The following is a 20234-nucleotide window of genomic DNA, read 5'->3' as shown; positions in this document are numbered from 1 at the left end:
GCCAAAGAGTCTTTGTTACAACTACTGAACTCTGAAGTTGCAGCTCAAAAGCAGTCATGCAGAGGACATAAACGAACCGGCCTGGCTGTGTTCTAACAAAACCTTACTGCAAAATCAGGAGATGGGCCACATTTGGCCCACAGGCTGTAGTTCACACACCCCTGAAAAGATTAATAAAACAGACAAATCCTGGCAAAACTGATCTGGGGAAAAAAGAGACAAACGGGGGTGGCTGGGTGGCTCAGTTGGTTAAGCATTGGACTCGGTTTCCACTCCGATCATGATCTCGCAGGTTGTGGGAAGGAGCCCCACATCATGCTCCATGCTCAGCGGGAATCTCCTTGAAGATCCTCTCCCTCCGCCCCTTCCCCCCCACTCATGCGGATACACTCTCTCAAATAAACAAATCGTAAAAAAAAGATGAGAGAAATGTACAAACAATAGTAGGTCTTAAAAACGATAAACAACTTTACAATAATGAGTTTGAAAACTTAGATGAAATGGACATATTTAGAAAAATGTGACTTACCAAGATGACTCAAAAGCAGACTACCCTGATAGTCCATAACCCATTTTTTAAAAATGATTAAAAAAAATTTCTTTTCAAGTATATGATGCTGAAATCAATGCTTTCTAAGAGTTTAGAATAAAGCATCATAACTTAACAACAATGTATTCAGGTCTATCTATGGGGGTCCCAGGTTCAAAAGTCCTCCCCTCTCAAAACTAAGACTGCTGGGTTCCTCTGAAAGCTTCAGCCTTAACTTCTCAACACTACAAGGAAAACTGACCTAAATGTGGCATATTCTGTGGGCCCAAGTCCTTATCTTAGTAACACACACACTTCAACTCCTATAGAATTTCCAGTAGGTCTAAAACTTACCCACTTACCCATCCTCCTCCTCCCATCTTTAAGTGCCGGAACTCTCCAATCGGAAGTTGCTATCTGACAAATATTCTAGAATGCCAAGCTGACTACTCGCTCACATTTCTGATACTGCAAGCTCCTGCCTCCTCCATTGCCTTGGTGCTCTCAATTTTCAGTTTCTTTCTCCTCATCCATTCACTGACTTAAGATCTGACACATACACTGCTTGTCTGCTTACCATGTAACACACCTCGGGAAAGATGAAACATCCTGTCTGCCTGGACTTCTAACACTTTGGGATTTGTCCCTTAGAACCTGCCTCACCCCAACAACGAGTGCAGTTCAAGACCCAGCCACTCACACTATCTTCATGGTCTGACTCCTATACACCAGGCCATATCCAGTCAGGTACCAAGACCATCGCTGATTTTTCAGCTTTAAAGAAAACAAAAAAGTGTTTACTCTAACAATGATTAATTTCATAATTCTTTACTGCCTGATACATAGCACATTTGGAAACAAGTATAAAAATGCATGTAAGAAAGAGAATTTTATGTAGTTTAGACCTGAGAAAATGTTTTCAGGTGCAGATAACTTTTTGGCTTTCGTTCACTAGTAACCTACATATTACAGTAGTAGGTATTGAAAGATTGAAAGAACAGTGTCCACATGGGGTTCATGAAGAAAACTCTCAAATACTGACAGTGACTTAACAATGAGTCATATATTTCCTTATTTGGAAATTGAGGACAAACCAGTACTGTTCTTTAATCTTAGGAATTTAGAAAAACTCACATATCTTTCACTCATTTTAAATAGTCAAGGGAGAAAATGTGAAATTACCATACTAGGAGGTACACTTAATGTAGTACCTTTCTTTTAATTCTCTCAGGATTTCATAATATCCACCAAGCTGCTGAATGGCTACTGGTTTGAAGGAAGCATCCTGATTCATAAACATCTATTGTAAACTGTATTTTTGGACCAGATTCACATACGTGAGTTTACAAATAACAAGTGGTCTAAGTTTCAAAGATACAAGCCACATATTCTAAAGCCCCCGCCCCCACATCTCAGCCTTCTAGCACTCATTCTGAGTGTTCTCTTATTTTGGGAAACTCATGATAATCTCATTACCTAAATACCATCTGTACTTATTTATCCAAAGAAGCAAAGAAACCTTAAGCAAAAGCCAAGTGTGAAATAATTTTCCTATTTTTTAAAAGTAGGTTAGGACTTTAAAAAGAAAAAAAGTGAGGTTTGGTTTATCAAAGTCATCTCTTAACATACTTTCACTTTGAAAACATACTGACTCAACTTTGGGTTTCATCTGCTATATTTAAAAATTACATTAGAACTAGATTAAAGCATGAAACTAAAATTACCAACATGTATTGCCCTTTGTTTTCTATTAATGACAACCATAATAGCCTTTTGGTAGATTCCTCCATTAATTCATGGGTAATGAAAGCATCAAAGTGTGTCTGAATTATAATGCTAAGTGTATTTTCTAGATGGATTCCTAAGTTCTTGTGAGTCAGTTACTGTGTGGCAACTATACATACAATTACAAAGGGATATGCCCAAAATAGATCAAATCAGACGCACTGTTACTTAAAACATTTTGCTAACCAATTTCCTTATTTTAAGCTCCAGTATGCATTCACATCTAAAAGCATTTATTTAAAAAGATGACAGTGAAATTGCCAAAAACAAGATTAATATACAAAAATCAGCCAGTGACAGTAATCTTTTTTAAAAAGCAGGAAAAAATTTCATTTACAACTATATCCTTTTTAAATCTTATATATTTATCTATTTAATATATCTATTAAATAAAAACTTGAGTATATAGAAGACATTTAATATATATATATATATACTTCACAGTATTTGACCTAACAAGAAATATGCAAAACCTCTGTGACACGTGAATAAAAAACTGTAGAATTACGGAGAAATATAAAAGATCTAAATACGTGAATATATGCACTACATTACTATATGGAGTTTTCATTATTTTAAGTATGTCAGTTTTTCCCAAATTAATCCATACCTTTAAGGAATTTAATAAAAATACCATAGAAATTTTTGGGCGATTTAATAAATGCATTAAACATTTCATTTGGGGGGCCTCTGGGTGGCTCAGTAGGTTGGGTGTCTGACTTCAGCTCAGGTCATAATCTTAGGGTCCTGCGATTAAGCCTCACATCGGCACCCTACTCGGTGGGGAGTCTCCTCGTCCCTCTCCTTCTGCCCCTCCTCTTGCTCATGTATGTACACTCTTACTCCCTCTCAAATAAATAAAATCTTTTAATAAATAAATAAATATAAAAATTACATTTGGAAGAAGAAATGCATGACCACCCAGAAAGATAGACACTACAAAACAAGACTACTTAAGGAACACTTGCCTGTCCAGATATCAAAATACATTATTTAGCTACAGTAATTAAAGTAATTCTATACTGGTAAAAGAATAGAGAACTAGACTAATGAAATCATATAGGATAAGATCAATAAATATTACTATATAAAATTAAACTTCCACATGGCAAATGAGGCTGAAAGGTCAAAGGACAAATGATAATCTGGGAAAATGTTTACAACGTAAGACAAAAGGTTAATATCCTTAAAATATAAAAAGTTTTAACCAATCAAATTTCTTAGGGGTAAGAAAAATAAATTACAACATCAAACAATTAAACATTAAACAAAACATTAAACAATTAAAACAAAACAAATGATAAGAACATAAAATTTTATGTCTGTTATACATATGAAAAGATAGTCATCCTCACTAAGTAAAGTAAACTTGAGCAATGAAAATTTTTCATCTGTTTGACTGTCGAAGATTAAAAAGAATGATAAATGCAGTATTAGCAAGAGTGTGGAGAAATGGGACAGTTGCATGTAATAATGGAATTATAAAGTTGCAGTTTTATAACGCAATTCAGCAGTATCTACTAAAATATTAAATCTATATATTCTTTGATTCCATTATTCTCCATGTTGGAATCTATTCTACAGGAAAACACGCCAAGTCTGTCTGTAAAAGAGTATGTATACAATGTTCATGTCTACCATATGTAGTATAAAAAAAATAGAAACATCCTAAATGACACCAAATGAATGCTTCAGATAAATAAATAAGGGCACATTCACATTCTGGAATACAATACGACCCCAAAATAAAAAAGGTAACTCGAGGTGTATTCACTTGGAAAGATACCTAATATATACTGTACTGTGAGTATAGTGTTACAAGTTTTTTTTTAAAAAAAGGAATTAGAGGATAGTGTACCAAATACGATCCCTTATTTGTACACGTAAAGAAAACTATCTGAAAGTTTACAGATTCAAATTCTTTACATCCTTTTGTGATAATTGAATATTTTTGCAGTAAGTATAAATTCTTTGCTGTGTTAAAGTACAAATCTGAGGGGAAAAACCCAATGTTTCTTACATGGAATACTACATTCAAATGAACATTTTATTTCTTCTACAGGATTTACTTCTTCTATCGGATAAATGCTATAAAAAATTAGCAATAAAATAGTCTTTTTAACTCTGAAAATGCATTTATTTGCCAAACATGTATAGGGTGTGTTAGACTCTGAGGATATAAAAATGAACGAGACATTATCTCTGCCCTGAAGAAAACCAAAGTACATTGGGAGGGACAGATCAGCATACAAGTAAGTACAGTGAAGTGCTTAAGTTACTGTGACAGTGGTGTCTGCAGGGATAAAAATGGAAAGGAAAGGGAAGGTCATTCTACTTGTGGGAAAACTTATCAGAAAGACTTAAGCTTATACTTGAGCTACATCTTAGAAATGACGCACTGACCAGACGGACAAGAAGAAGGCGATGCATGCGAGAGAGAGAGGGATGTGTTCTTCGGCTGGAGAAGGGTATTTCTGGACAGAGAGCTACAAACAGATGATGAGAATTTTAATGCCGAATATCAAACCAAAACAATTTTCAAATCCATCATAATACTTGTAACATTCATCTAATAAAATTTTATTGTCTATGCTAGTTGAAAATTACTTTTAAGTTCTGGTCTTTTTTTTTTTATAACTTTTTTTTTTTTAAGATTTTATTTATTTATTTGTCAGAGCGAGAGAGGGAGAGCGAGCGAGCACAGGCAGACAGAATGGCAGGCAGAGGCAGAGGGAGAAGCAGGCTCCCTGCCGAGCAAGGAGCCCGATGTGGGACTCGATCCCAGGACGCTGGGATCATGACCTGGGCCGAAGGCAGCTGCTCAACCAACTGAGTCACCCAGGCGTCCCTTTTTTATAACTTTTTTTTCTAAAGTCTACGAAAATGCCACCTGTCTACCCACCTCTCTAAAAGAGGGAGAGGAGGGGCAGAGACAGAAGCTCAGGCAGGCTCCGGGCCCAGCGCGGAGCCCCACACGGGACTCGATCTCACGACCCTGAGATGGTGACCTGAGCCGAAATCAAGAGTCAGATGCTTCCCTGACTGAGCCACCCAGGCACCCCACAGGCCTTTTCCGTGAACGGTCGTATTTAAAATCCTATTTTATGTCTTAATTAGAAAACAGACCGTCTTTAAGCGCAACGCTCTACGCTCTCCCGCTTCGGTCCGGGGTTTCCGGGAAGTCGCCCCACACGGCGTCCGCGCCCGGCGCGCCTGAGCCCCACACAGACACGCCCCGACACGACAAACACGCTCCGTCTTCCTTGAAGAGGGACCCTCCTGCCAACACCGACGACCTCCAGCGCCGCCCCCCGGGGCCGTACGTCCCTCGCGGCCCAGAGCTAGCGCACTCGACGGCGAGGAACGACAAGGACAGACGCGGGAGGCACGACGGAACACACGCGGAGTCTTACCTCGTGCAGCGTGAGGTGCTTCCCGTCCTTCCTCTTGGAGTCGAAGCGGCCGTAGATGGCGCTGTACTTGCGGATCTCCTCCTCCTTGCGCGGGTCGTCGTCGCTCATGTCGAAGATGTGGCCGACCATCTTGGCCAGCTTCTTGTTGCTCCTCAGCAGCTCCCGCACGTCACCCGCGTCGCTCCTGGGCAGCGACGGCGCCAGCCGCTCCACGCACTCGGCCACGGAGAGCGCGGCGGCCGCGTCCAGCGCCTCGCTGCTCTCTCTGGGCGACGCGGGCGAGCCCAGGTCGGCGGGCGAGAGGCTGTGTTCGCTCTCGGGGGCGTGGTGGCCCTGCCAGAGTCTGGCCTCCCCGAGGCCCGGCAGCACCACGCTCCCCGCCGCGTCGGCCTTGCCCTGAGCCAAGCTCTGCACGCAGGTGGCGGCGGCGCACTTGGGGATCTTCAGGTGCGGCTCGCGGGCGCCGCTGCCCCTGTCGTAGCTGCTGCAGGACACGCCCAGCCAGGCGGGCGAGCCCTCCGGCAGCTTGTAGATGGGGATGCTGCTGACGGGCAGCGACGTCAGCGGCTGGTTGAACAGGCCGGGGTTTGTCACCCAGTCTCTTAGCGCCTTCTGGAGCCTTCGGACGTGAAGGGGCTTGCTGGCCATGCCCACGAGGGCCATGATTTCCAAGAACTCCTCCTCCCCCGCTTCACAGAGCTGCTGGACATCGTCACCACCTTGTTGGATAAAGGCATCAAAATAAGAGAGCAGATTGGCTTTTTGTAATATTCTGTACAGCTGCAACTCCCCCAGCGTCCTGGGTAAGGCCGCGGCCATTACTGTGGATGGACTCGACCTGCAAGAAGAAGAGAGGACACACTCGTGACACCGGCTCCAAAATTCCTACACGTCCTCATCGGACACTGCGGAATGGACAGAAGTGCTCCGGGAAGGACAAAGACCAGGAGCATTTGCACAGCAACTGCCGTTAGTTAAGGAAGCATTCCCCCTCGACCAAAGTCACCTCATGTTATTCTTCTACCAATCCTAGTGGTCAGTATAACTGTTTCCATTTTAAAGTGAAAAATATAAAGAACATAACTAATCGGGGGCACCTGGGTGGCTCAGTGGGTTAAGCCTCTGCCTTTGGCTCAGGTCATGATCTCAGGGTCCTGGGATGGAGTCCCACATCCGGCTCTCTGCTCAGCAGGGAGCTGGCTTCCCTTTCTCTCTCTCTGACTGCCTCTGCCTACTTGTGATCTCCCTCTCTGTCAAATAAATAAATAAAATTTGAAAAAAAATAAAGAATATAAGTAATTTGCCTGAAATCTTACAGGCAGTCAAGCAGAAGTCAAGGACTCAAATCAAGGCTCACGGGGGCTCTATATCCCATACTTCTGTCTATGCGTTTTGCTGCTTGCTTCTGTGGTGTGAAAGGTGAGGTGAAGAATAATCAGATTCCGGGAGAAGAGAAGTCTGTTACGTTGCCATTTGCTGAATACTGACTTTGCATCAGACAATATGATTAACACTTTACATGACATCTACAAACGGTACCCAACTCACAGGTTCGACTTACGATTTTTCAGCTTTTTGATGGTGGGAAAGCCATCTACACTGAGTAGAAACCACGCCACTTTGTGTTCTGGTCTTTTCCTGGGCTAGTGACACTCCTGATGCTGGTTAACAACAGCAAGCCAAAGCTCCCAGTCAGCCACACAATGATGATGTCAACAGCTGATATGCTTACAATTATTCTGTACCCACACCAACCATTCTTTTTCCACTTTCAGAACAGTATTCAATAAATTACATGGGCTATTCAACACTTTATTATAAAATAGACTCTGTGTTAGGAGATTTTTGCCCAACTGTAAGCTGGAGTGTTCTGAGCACAATGAAGGTGGCTAAGCTAAGCTCTGATATTCAGTAAGTTAGCTGCATTAAATGCAACTCATGGCAATTTTCAACTTTCGACGGGTTTACTGGCATGTAACCACAATAGTAAGTTAAAGAAGATCTGTAATCCTTGTAGCAGCCCTGCCAGACTGGTACAGTAATTCCCACTTTATAAAGAAAAACGAGTAAGATTGGCCTGGTAGGCTGAGCACAATGGATTTCAGTATGAATTGGAGGTCAGAAGATAGGTGGTGTATTTAAGAACCCAGGAAAAAAGGCAGGAAAATTTCAAAATAAATAACAAGATTTGGTGATCACTTAGGTACTGGTGATAAAGGAGAGGAAATGGCTACCATTCTTTGACACTTTTTTGCTGAGTCCATGAAGAAAAGAGTAACAGATTGACCGCGGGATTACATCTGTGAGAGTCTAAGAACTGCGAAGGCACTGGGGTACAGAAAAATCAGGATGATGGGATTCTCTTGTAAACATCTAGCACTTGAAGATGGCGTAAGGTAGGATGTTTCAACAGATCTGCCCTGTGTGCAAAGTAGCAGCCTGGATCTTGGTGTGTTTAAGGGTCAGATACGCAGGCTGGAACAGAGGCTGGAACAGCCTCTAATGCAGCTGCAGACAGCCCAAGACAGTCCAGGAAGAAACAGAATTTTGGGGCCCAATCAAGACCAAGAAGCCTGCTTTTAAAGAGACAGAACAAGACCCAGCAAAGCACTTCCTGACCTCCTAGCAGCCTTTAAAAGTTATTCACAGTTGCCTGGAGACCTCCCACATACAAAGAGAAGTTGGCCAAGTACTTCCATTTAAGAGAAACAAACAAGCATGTTGTAATCAACTTGCACCTTTAGGATTAAAAAGGACCTTGTGGCCCTCTACAGAGAACATTACAGAAGAGCGTAAGAATATGTAAGAATATGTATGTGCATCAGAGGGAAATGGAAGGTCCAGCCTCGATTCAAAATAGTACAGAGCAACAGTGAACTAGGAGATAAGGCAAGCAGAAGAGTATTAGGACATCTCTGAAGGCCAGGAGGCCACCACATCTGGGACTTGTTCTTTATACCATGATCAGAATGCTATCAAAATTCTAGTCTCTGTCATCCCACTCAGGGATACTGTATCTCCCTAACACCCTAAGGACTGACTTCTGGGAAGCCCCATCTTCAGGAATGTCTGTGTCACCCACAATCTGCTTTGATCAACCAGTGACCGCCTCAAATTTTATGGTCCTTTATTTTATAAGGGTATTTCCAGGTGACTTGATAACTTCCCAAGACATACCAAAAAAAAAAAAAAAAAAAAAAATTGGGGAGCAGCAGCTTTCTGCTAGCACCCAGGACAGTCACTTGGAGCGCTGATAATTTCCCAGACGCCTGGGTGGCTCAGTGGGTTAAGAATCTGCCTTCCATTCAGACGTGATCCCAGGGTCCTGGGAAAGTCCCTTATCACACTCCTTGCTCAAAAAGGAGTCTCCTTCTCTCTCTGACTGTGGCTCCCCTGCTTGTGCTCGTGCGCAAGTGCGCTCTGTCTCTCTGACAAATAAATAAAATCTTAAAAAAAAAAATACAATTTCCCAGGTCATTGTGTTGTGAGACTCTCATGGTTTGGCAAACTTGGCAAACTACACTAGAAGATCCCTATTTAGTGTACCTTCAGGGCACCAGAACTCCTACTTGTTCTGTGATCACCCAGATTCTTTAAATCTACCTTCAGGTTCAGGCCACTTGACCCCTCTGGATAAAAACACTCTTGCATCTTCTACATCACACAGAGGAGTATCTACTTGTCCTCCCACTCCAGGGAGACTCTCCAGGGAGAGAGTATATCATCCAGCTGAACACTAACCCACAGAAACACAACTCTTGGGAACTACAGACACAAGTTTAAATCTGTAATGGATTGCATTATACCAACAGAAGGACTCATAGAAAGCGTCTAAGGGAGAAAGGAAACTTCCTTTCCCATCATACACAGAATGCAAAAGCTTCAAAGACTTTCAACTCCAGCACACAAAAAAGTACATATACACGTATAACCACACGTGTGCATGCACACACAATCTTTTTTCATTTAAATTCAATTAATTAACATATAATATATTACTGGTTTCAGAGGCAGAAGTCATCCATCTCATATATACCCCGTGCCCACACAATCTTCTCTTTTGAAGAGAGCTATGCAACTGCAAGGTTTATGGTGTCATCAATTATCTCATCATATGTGCTCCCCAAAATTATGGAACTATTCTTTTTTTTTTTTTTTTTTTGACAGAGAGAGATCACAAGTAGGCAGAGAGGCAGGCAGAGAGAGGAGGAAGCAGGCTCACCGCTGAGCAGAGAGCCCGATGCAGGGCTTGATCCCAGGACCCCGAGATCATGACCTGAGCCGAAGGCAGAGGCTTAACCCACTGAGCCACCCAGGTGCCCCTATGGAACTATTCTTAACTGATTTTCTCACATACTCTTTCGTCTAAAGAGTATGTGAGAAAATCAGTTAAGAATAGTTTTTTAATCTTTTTATTAGCAACAAGACAAAAGATATGTCAAACTTAAAGAGAAACTTAAGGAAAACTAAAGACCCAAACTTAAGTTTTATTCTTCTAAAATGTCTATAATTTTGGAAAAAATTAATTTCAAATCTTTATCCTTTCTCATCTTTACCCAGGAAGAAAAAAAAAAAAAAAAAACCCTAGTTCCCTAGGGGATAAAAAAGCAGAAGCAGGAAGAAAGTAGTAGTTATTACACTATCTCTGTAATGACTGATAGGACCACGTGCGCATTCCCAAAGTCAAGATACCAGATGAAAGATAACTCCGTGAGCTCGTCAGGGTCCCAGGAGGCTTCTGAAGGCCCACACCTGCTGCTGGGAGAGGAGTTTCCTCCTTAAGCTTTTGCCTTGGGAGAATGTTTCAGTTCCCTACTAATGCCTGTTGTGATATGATCATTCAAACACCCACCACCTCATACATTAACTTGATTTGATTTAAAAGAAAATTCTTATGAAAATTTCTGTTTTTACAAATGCTGTATCTATTCATGCTTCAACATGAAGGTCAAATAAATCAGGAGTGAGCTTCTAACTGCAGCTCTCTCTCGAATCTGAAGCAAACAGGAAAAGATCCTGCCAACAACACTGTACACAGGTAGCTAAAAGCACAGTGGATTTACTCAGCTGAAGACCGTTACCTGGTCTTTTCAGGATGCTGGAACAACCATGCTGAGTCTCACCTTTTCGTGAATTCCACAGTGAAGAAAAACCAGTTACTAATTTTTGGTGTGCATTCAAAATCCACACCAAAGGCCTGCTACCTACACACAGCGAGCGAGCACCACTGGGAGAAGAAGAGGAATTAAACAACAATGGATTCGTTTAAGGCCATTTGTTGTCATTTGCTATTCATTAATCTATTTTAAATGGTAACGGTTGTTCCAGAACCTTAAAAATAAAACAAAACAGAACGCTGCCTCCTCCTTAGAGGTAGGATCAGTCATCTGTCAGATTCAAACCTGCTCAATGAAAAAAAGGGGTGAGTTTGGCCCAGAAAACTCGACTGGTCAACTCCTATGTTGTCACTGAACCACAAGGAAGCACTCGACACGCCTGAGGGAAGCAAGACTTCTCCACCCTTCTCCTAGCCGAGATGTGGGGATGTGGGGATATGAGGACGTGGTGTGGGACGGAGGGTCTTCACGGCCTCCCTCCCTTCCGAGGAGCTTCAGTCCGCCTTCCCGGGCTCGGACTCGGTTGGAGCTCGGAGAAACCACCGTGTTATCACCGGCCCTCCCTCGAACCTCTCTGCGGCTCGACCACAGCTCCTTGAAACGCTCGCTACCTGACGTGGTTAGTGGCATATTACGCTCTCTTCCCTGCCTCTTAACTCATTTAAGAGCGTAACCGAATTCATGGCAGCTGTTCTTACAGTGTATGAATTCTCAACAAATACTAAAAGTAAAATTATCAGTGAACATCTGTAATGTTTTTAATTTACAAAAATGATCCTCATAATGGACAAGTTTGAGAACATCAGCACAAATCATTTGTGATAATTCTGCATTTGAACTACTACCTGGAAACTGTCAAAATCTCAAATTTTTAAGTCCAAAAGCAAGTGTGCATGTTTCTCTCCTTTCAGAATCCCAACTCCACCCTTCTCGTTTCTCTTTTTCAGTTGCATCACTACACTTTCACCTTTGTGCTTTCTTCTTCTTCCTTCCTCAAATCTTCATCTCCTTAAGCCACATATCCATCCTTTTCTTTCTCTGCCTCAAGAGCACCTAATTCTAGTTTCACTGCTTCTTGCTTCCACTCTGAAGACAGCTTCCTTAGCTTCAAGACATCCCACCTTGCAATACCACCTTTATCTTCCTACAGTACAGGTGTGACTCTGTACCCACCTGTGCAAATTTCCCCACTGCAACTAGAAAGAAGTCCAGACTTCTCAGAGAGGCATCCCAGATCCAAACCTGTACACCTTTCCAGCCTTCTCTCTGGTCCCAAACACGGCCCTGTGCTTATGCCAAACAGATACACCAGGCACTCCTTGAATGTGCCTCCCAATTCCCTGCCCCTGTGCCCGGCATACTCTCTCCTGCCCACCTCCACTGGCCTTTTCCACACACCCCTGGTGTCCTGTCCCTTCTCTGAACCCTACACTACTTTCTCATTTTTTCCCCACTCCTTCAAACGACCCTTCATGGAGAACGAGTTACGAGGGTGAAGGAAGACAAAGAGGCAAGACATTTAAACACGGTGATAAGTGCTAAGTGTTATACAGAAGCAGCTATGGGATGAAGAAGAAACCTGACCAGGCTCTGCAGAACAGAGGTTTTAAGCTGCCTGAAGGCAGAAACTCAGTCTCATTCATATCCTATCCCCCACTTCTAGCCAAGTGTTAAATGTAGAATAACAACTCTATAAAGGTTGCTCCTGAATGAAATCCAACATCTGAGACCAATTACGATGAGCAGCCTCCCAAAGGGATGCTCTCTTTGTGAACTGGTATCCCAATGACCAATCTATCACTTTAGCTACTACTTTCCCTAAAAGCTTTTACATTCTCTCATCCTCAATACTTCCTTCTTACAAGGCTATTTGGATTTCCATAACATGGCTATTTTCCCAAGAGATCTAAGGATGTATTTCCAGATACAGGAACTACATGTGGTTAGGACTATAATATACTTCATGGGTTAGTCCAGTCCCAACACCAGCATTTTAAGAGGTCATCAAAGATTCTAGGTCTTTTCCTTCTTTGCTCCTATAAATTAAAATGCAATATAAAAGTTATCCACAAATATCAAATGGATTGATAATCACTACTCCTGAATCCTCCTCTTCATCATGCAGGAAATACACACACACACACACACACACACACACACACACACACACACACAGTATATACACACTTCCATGAAGCCTGTGGCATTCCAAAGAACAGAGACCCTTTAGGAATGAGGAGATAGCAAGGGCAGAATCCCAGTAAAATCTGACTTAGTTTTCATGCAAGGGACTATAAATTCCTTCCTCCCAACACAGCCTGAAATTTTTACTTTAAAACTGTCTAAGTTAACAGCAGTTTCTTACAGATTTATAAAAAATGTGAAAAACCTTGGGAAGAGTTAGCTCATGAGTCATTTACAGATTAAGGTGAATTAGTTCCACCAGATTGTTTTCCTCTTAACATCTAGATGGAAACCCAGTGCATGCTAAAGGAAATGAAAAGACGGACTGGAAATGTTAAGGAAAGAATGAGGAAACCTAAGGGCAGAGACTGCATTTAAAGCCTCAGAAGTGCACCACTGAGTTTGGAAGAATGGAGTCTGAAGGTATAGGGGCCTGGTGAGAAAGGTGCAGTGGGTATACTGCAGGCTGAAACGGAAAAGGTTTAGGACAAGCCAGAGGTTGGCTTAGGCAAGGATAAGCACTAAGTCTAGGAAATGAATTCTTTTAAACTTTTGTCCTAGTGCTAGAACTCAAGCTGAAATAATTACATATAAAGTTTACTTACATCATGGGTTACTTCAGATTGCAGAGCTGGTGTTTCTGTGTTCCAAGTACCAAATAATTTAACCTAGGCAAATCAGTAAGCATTCAGTGATCTTAAAATATTCAGGATCTTATTACTGTCAGAGCTATGAGTTGAACACACAGCTCCTAATGAATTAACAGTAATTTGGGGAACATAAAATGTTCCCTCCTATTGATTTTTTTCTGAATTCTGAATGAAACTGGAGGAAAAAGTGTCTTACCCCTTCATAGGATATGGCTGGAAATTCTTCAACCAACCAACAAACAAGTCATTCAAAAAACATGAATGTCCTCTGAGCATGTAGAAGGCATCCTTTTTCTAGAAATTTCTCCTTAAAATTAACATACTGTGCAAATTAACTGCGCAGCCCCCTAAATCCAAGGTGCTGAGAAATGACAAAGTGTTTGAAAGCTTAATGCCAGGTTTTAGCTGTGCGAATTCTGACAAGATGAGGATTACTATTTTTTTCCAGCACCAACTTCTCAGAATTCCCACTTGTTTCATTATTAAGTTTAAGAGTATACTCTACAATTGTACTAGTTTTTGAACATGCCAGATCAAAAAGAAAATTTGCATTTAATATCATAACTACTATTCTTCATTCCACTTAAAAGAATGAAAGAAGATATAAAACTGAATCCAAAACAAAGGGGCTGAGACTCTTCTATCATGCTTGAAAGAGTATTATTTATTACTTAATATACTTAATTAACTCCACGATAAAATATGCATATGCAAGACAATTATACATTAGCTGGATCTTAATACTGATCAAAACATATTATAAAATGCTCATTTCCACAAAGGTAACATAAAACATCATATTCATAATGCACATGAACTGCACCAACAAACAGACCTCTAATGGAACGAGGCCCAAGTCTTAGAGTTTAGGTCAAGAGACAAAAAAACCTGACATTTCTGTTTCCATCCAACCACCTTTTATTTTGAATACTTAAAGTTCAACCCATATATTCTTCAAAGATCTCTTCCACTTTGTAATACACTTAATTTCTTCTTTCAAAGCAACCACAGTGCAACCCCCCCCATCTTAAATAATAAACCATTATGTCCTTAAAGTGTGATTAAAATATCAAATGCTTTAACTGATTCTCTAACAACGAGGGAGGATGAAAATATATTAACTTCCCTATAAGACGATGGGTGTTATTTACTGGTCACAAAAAGGGAAAATTTTTAATTAATTTAGTTGAGGTTAAATTGTATTAATAATTCTGAAAAAGGACAAGATATAAATTATTAAATATATCAATTTGTTTACTAGACATATGAACTCACTAAATTTCCTTTTATCAGCTATAGTATTGCTAAGGATTTCTGTCATTTTAATAACATCCACAATTAGTAAGCAAAATGAAATAAAAAATCTACAATGCCTCCATGTTTGTATTATTATTACTGATTCATTCACCTATAACTGGGAATCACCAGAGCCAAGAAATATAACGTGTTTCTAATACCAGGATGGCACATTAACTTTCGTACAAGATACTAATAAAATTAAAACAAGAAACTTCCCAATGGTTCCTTGAAATTATTTTCTTTCAAGACCTAACTGTCCAGCATCCAACACCCAAACAAGAATAAAGAAGGCTGACCTTGCCAGGCAGCCATAGGTTCTTAAGAAAACCTTTATATGCATATTAATACCTGTAAGGATACCATAATTTGATAATTTAATTAGAGGACAATATTAAAATGTCTCAATACTAAAAAATGGAGGAAAAGGGATACCCTTGAATCTAAGAGCCACTTTCACTAGCACTTAGATTGAAAGCAGCTCCTTTAAGTCTTCAGGAAAATATCAGCCTCCACCCCAAAATAAAGTAAATGCTAAGCATCCCTTTCCCAATATTTCTTCTTGAAACCCACATACAAATTATGACGTGTCATAATCTGGTATGTCTTAGAAAGGAAATTTTTCAAAAAAGTGAAAATCTAAGAAGGTAATTCACTGTGCACACTTTTCTAACAAAACAGCCTGGCATTTCCTCCGTGACTAATCTATTTTAAATTCCGTGCCTCTGTTCCTATGCAATCTAATATTATCTATTAAAACTGCCAAAATATTTTTAAACAAGATCCGAGCATTTCCGTCTCTGCTTCCTATCTCTGCACTCCTCGAGTCTGCAGACAAGTCAGGGGCCGTGAGCGGTCACTCCACGTCGACCCTTTTAACCTGACAGCTGCCCCCGTCTCTGAGCCCGCCGCCCTCGGGGACTGTGGGGGCAGCTGCAGGCGGGCCGAGGGGTCCTCGCGACCACCTGCTGCGAGGCCGGTGCGCGGAACCCACGCACGCCTTCCAGCCCCACGGCCCTTCCCCGAGAGCGGAGAACACTTGGGCTCACTGGCCGGGGTCGCCTCCCTTCTCGGTCGCCCGAACCTGGAGTCTGGAAGCCGCACCCCGACTGCCATGCTTGTGCACGCGTGAGGTCGCACGGCTCTGCCCCAGGCGGCCGCCCCCCGCGCCGGGAACCCCAAACTCGGCCCTGCGAGCACGCGTCTCCCGCTGCTCCGCGCCCGGAGCCAAGTTTCTGGCACAGCCACTTCCAAAAAACTCCTTCCGCGGCGGAAACAGAAACCGCGCTCGGGAACGGGGGCACCGGCGGCCGCGATCAGGGCCGTCCGGGCCACATCTTCCCGGGGCGCGCGCCCCCAGCACCGCCGACACGGCGACCACCCCGGCCGCCCTCGAGGAGCGCTCGCACCCGCCGGCTCGGGAGCAACGGCGCGCGCCCCCGGCCCGCGGCCCCGCTCTCCCCCTTCCCGCCGCCGCGGCCCCCGACTTTCTCCGCGGATCGCCCACACGACCAGAGGCCGCCCTCCGCTTCCGCCGGAGCCCGCGCGGGGCCCGCTGCCCCGGACGCCGGCCCCGAGCCCGCGCCGCCCGCGCCTCCGCCGCCCAAGTTCGCCCGTGAGCGCCGCGCGTCCCGGCCGAGGCGGGCCGGGGCAGGTACGTACTCGGCCGGCGGCTGCGGCGGGCTCGGCGCGCTCTCCCGCGAGGACGGCTCGGCCCCGACTCCGGAGACACGGCCCCCAGCGCTCCCTCCTCAGGCGGCTGCGGCGGCCGGGACGCCCCCGCGCCCATCGAGGGGGGAAGGGAAGGCGGTGGGCGCGCGCTCCGGCTCCCCCCACCCCGGCTCGGACACGCCGCTCCCGTCCGCCCGCCAGCCAGCCCCGACGGCGCTCGGCTCGGCCGCGTCGGCGGCGGCGGCGGCGGATGCTCCGGGCTGCGGCGCGCGGGCGGTGGCGGCGGCGCCTCCCCCGCCGCGCCCGCCCTCCTCCTCGCTTCCCTGCTCCTCCCGGCGCGCTGCGCCCTCCCCTCCCCCGCCCGCCTCCGCCGCCCCCGCCCCCCGCGCGCGGTCACATGGGGAGATTCCGCGCTTGCCACATTCGCCGCTCCGGCTCCCGCCCACGCGCGGCCGAGTGACGCAGAAGCCGGCGTGGGCCGGCGCGGGCCGGGGCCGGGGGCGGGGGCGGCGGCCGCCGGGGCCCGGGCTCGGCCTCTTCCCGCCGCCCCCCTCCGCGGAGCCCGGGGGGCGGCCCGTTCGCGCGGCAGCTGGGAGGAACCGAGTGGGCGCTCGCGAGGGGGCGGCGCCCGGAGGGCCGCTCCGGGCGGGGGAGGGGAGGGGGCGGGTCGCGGGGGGGTGGGGCGGGGACGCCGCCTCGGGCCTGCGCTCCGGCCGCCCGCGGAGCCGCGAGGATCTGCAGTTTGAGAAAAATATCCGTTCCGAACGCGAGAGGCTCCCGGTGCAGCGTTTCAAAGAGCGCGGCCCGCCGCACCGGCTGCTCGCGAGGCCGCCCTGAAGCCGAGAGCGCCCTCGACCCTGCGCGCCCGTTCGCCCCCGCCGGAGGCCGCCGCGCCGGTGCTCCTCGGCCTGCGGTGCCAGCGTCCCGCGGGGGGGTCAGCGCGGCCGCCCGGCACGGGGGCGGCAGGTGTGCAGCCGGGGACGGGCCGTGGCCGTCCCGCAGGGCCCCCGCCTCACCCCTGTCGCCCCCGCGCCCCGGCCCTGGCGGCGGGAATGGGGGAGGGGCAGAGCGGGAGCTGACAGTCCTGGGGCTCGGCTTTGACGACCGGGTCGCCTGCGGGTCGTCGGATTCCGCCCCTGCCACCCCCCGAGAGCCGGCCTGTTACTTTGTGGGTCACCGCGTTCGCTTCCAGGCGAGGAGGTCCGCCCGCGCCGCAGCCCTGCGGGGCCGTGAAACAGTCCCCGGGCGCGCGCGGCAGAGTCTGAGTTCGGTTTGCATAAACTTTTCTAACCAAAGTACTGAAAATCTCCATAAATGTACTTCAGCTATTGCCAAAAAAGAGAGAGAGAGAGAGAGAAAAGAAAAAAAAGGTAATTTGTTTTAGAATCTACCCTCTCTTTGCAAAGACGGGAAAATGGGAGAATTCCCCAAATTTTAGCAGCAATGTGCTCTTGCAGGACAGAACGTATTTAGTAAATTCACAACTGCTGCCAGTACAGGTAGAATCCCGTTTTAGCATGAAAATCCGGTTTCTAGAAGCCTTGCTGGCACCCTGGCTAACCTCCCGGGTGGCGCCCACTTCGCGGCAGGGGTGCGAAGCGCGCTCTGAGAGGGGTTCCTTCTCCGGCGTCTGTGTGCCGCAGCCGCGGACGGGGCGAGGACACGGAAAGGAAAAGACCCTATTAAAGTGCTCCGCGGTTCGTTCCTCCTTGTCACAAACCTGTTGAGAGAAGGGGTAACACCGCGATGGGATGTAATATATGTCCATAATGTATACAATTAACCCCTTTGCCCGTGTGAGCGAGGGGTGATGTGCGGAGTGGTCGTGTTGGTGCTTCCAGTGAATAAGCAGGCTCGGTCCCTCAAATTCTCCAATTGGAGAAAATCTGCTGGAGGTTTGTCTTAACCTACTTGTCATGGTTTTGCTCCTGTGGACCTTGTTCTGCTACAGAGACAGTTAACAGGTTGTTACAAAATAAAGACAATTTCTTGGAAAGATACAGGTTAACAAAATTTCAAGCAATGAAAACGGCAAAATTCTAGTTTCTCTCTGGAATCTTGATGTTTTGCAAACATTGTTGGTTGTAAAAGGGCTAGAAAAAAATAACTTCCTTCCATAAGTTTGTACAATTAGTAATTCACAAGTCATGAAATGATCAATCTTAACCTGGTCTATTGGGCCTCCCAGTAGAATTGTTTCCAGAGTGGGCAGAAACACATTAAGTTCTCTTCCTGAACCTGGATGTTTGGCCAGTATTGAACAAGACGCTGAAAAGGAAACATGTTAGGGAAGATATTTTTCTTCTGCTTTGTGACTAGTTACAATAGTTTCCCCTTATCCGTGGGGGGGTATATTTTAAGGCCCCTGGTGAATGCCTGAAGTCACGAGTAGTACCAAATCCTATATATATATTGTTTTTTCCTGTAACTATCTATGATAAATTTATAAATTAGGCACAGGAAGAGATTAACAGTGACTAATAATAAACTAGAACAATTATAACAACATACTGTAATAAAGTTTGGTAAATGTCTCTCTTTCTCAAAATATTGCGCTATCCTAACCCTTCTTGCGGTGATGAGATGAAGTGAGGTGAATGATTAGGCCTGTGACATGGTTCTAGCTCATTATCGGCCTGCCGATGTTATGTCAGAAGGAGGGTCATCTACTTCTGGACCATGGGTTCCTGAAAGCATGGAAAGTGAAATCTGGGGCTACTGTATTTCTACAGTTAAACACTGAAATCCCTTCTTGTTTGTTTTCTGGGCACGTTTAGATAGTATATCCTTCCCACATTAAGAATGGTATTTTTGGCCCACTTTGCATTGCCTTAAACACTCTCTGGTGCTGGGGGAAGTGGTGGGAGGAAGGAAAATGAAGAAAAGATAAATTTTTAAGCTTTTAGGCATCCAATTCTCTGTCCACAGTGTCTATATGACAACAGTATGATCAGTATGGCTGCTGACGAGCAGAATTGAGGCATTCATCTGTATCTGAGACAACTCAGGTAAAGGAGCATGATTCTTACAGAGCTCCTCACCACTTTTGCCACCATGCCACCCTCAACACCACCTCCCATTCCAGCCCCATGCCCTGGACGCACACAGTTATCTCCCATTGCCAGGCCTTGCTGGTTTAAGGGGAGGCACTCCATCCCATAAGGTAACAATTAGAGATTCTGATTGTTCCATATCCCATTCTGTCCCATAAGTGTGTCTTACACTTCTTTTGAATTCAGTACGTATGTGTTTAACAGGATTTTTAAAATACTATTATTGAAAGTACTTCAGCGGGATGCCTGGGTGGCTCAGTTGGTTAAGCGTCTGCCTTTGGCTTCTGACGATCCCAGGGTCCTGGGATCGAGCCCCACATTGGGCTCCCTGCTCAACAGGAAGCCTGCTTTCCCTCTCCCATGCCCTCTGCTCCTATTCCTGTTCCTGCTCTCACTGTTTCTCTCTCGCTGTCAAATAAATATATAAAATCTTAAAATATGTATATATACACTTCAGCGGCACCTGAGGTGGCTCACTTGGCTGAATGTCTGCCTTCGGTTCCAGTCATGGTCTCAGGGTCCTGGGACTGAGGCCT

General features: G+C 45.1%; 1 protein-coding gene across 7 annotated transcripts in view; it reads right to left on the bottom strand.

Moving 5' to 3' along the window:
• LOC111141241 (NGFI-A binding protein 1) overlaps window positions 1-16799 on the bottom strand; it is a 44174-nt gene extending 27375 nt beyond the window's left edge. Inside the window, exons 1-4 of one of the 7 annotated variants that reach the window (XM_022493677.1) lie at window positions 16637-16799; window positions 13634-13696; window positions 7105-7388; window positions 5728-6565 (exon numbers count right to left, since the gene is read on the bottom strand). In XM_022493677.1, the coding sequence (XP_022349385.1) occupies window positions 5728-6565; window positions 7105-7253 (987 nt within the window). In that variant the 5' untranslated portion in view covers window positions 7254-7388; window positions 13634-13696; window positions 16637-16799. Of the gene's footprint in view, window positions 1-5727; window positions 6566-7043; window positions 8903-13633; window positions 15866-16636 lie in introns of those variants that run through there. The other 6 variants (XM_022493667.1, XM_022493704.1, XM_022493720.1 and 3 more) reach the window with 6 other exon arrangements.
• Between the last annotated feature and the right edge of the window lie 3435 nt (window positions 16800-20234).

The sequence above is a fragment of the Enhydra lutris genome, unplaced genomic scaffold (genome assembly GCF_002288905.1).
Source record: "Enhydra lutris kenyoni isolate GAN:26980312 unplaced genomic scaffold, ASM228890v2 scaffoldscaffold1, whole genome shotgun sequence".
In the NCBI taxonomy this organism is placed as follows: domain Eukaryota; kingdom Metazoa; phylum Chordata; class Mammalia; order Carnivora; family Mustelidae; genus Enhydra; species Enhydra lutris.
The sequence above is the reverse complement of the archived record's forward strand: the minus strand, read 5'-3'. Positions and strand labels throughout refer to the sequence as shown.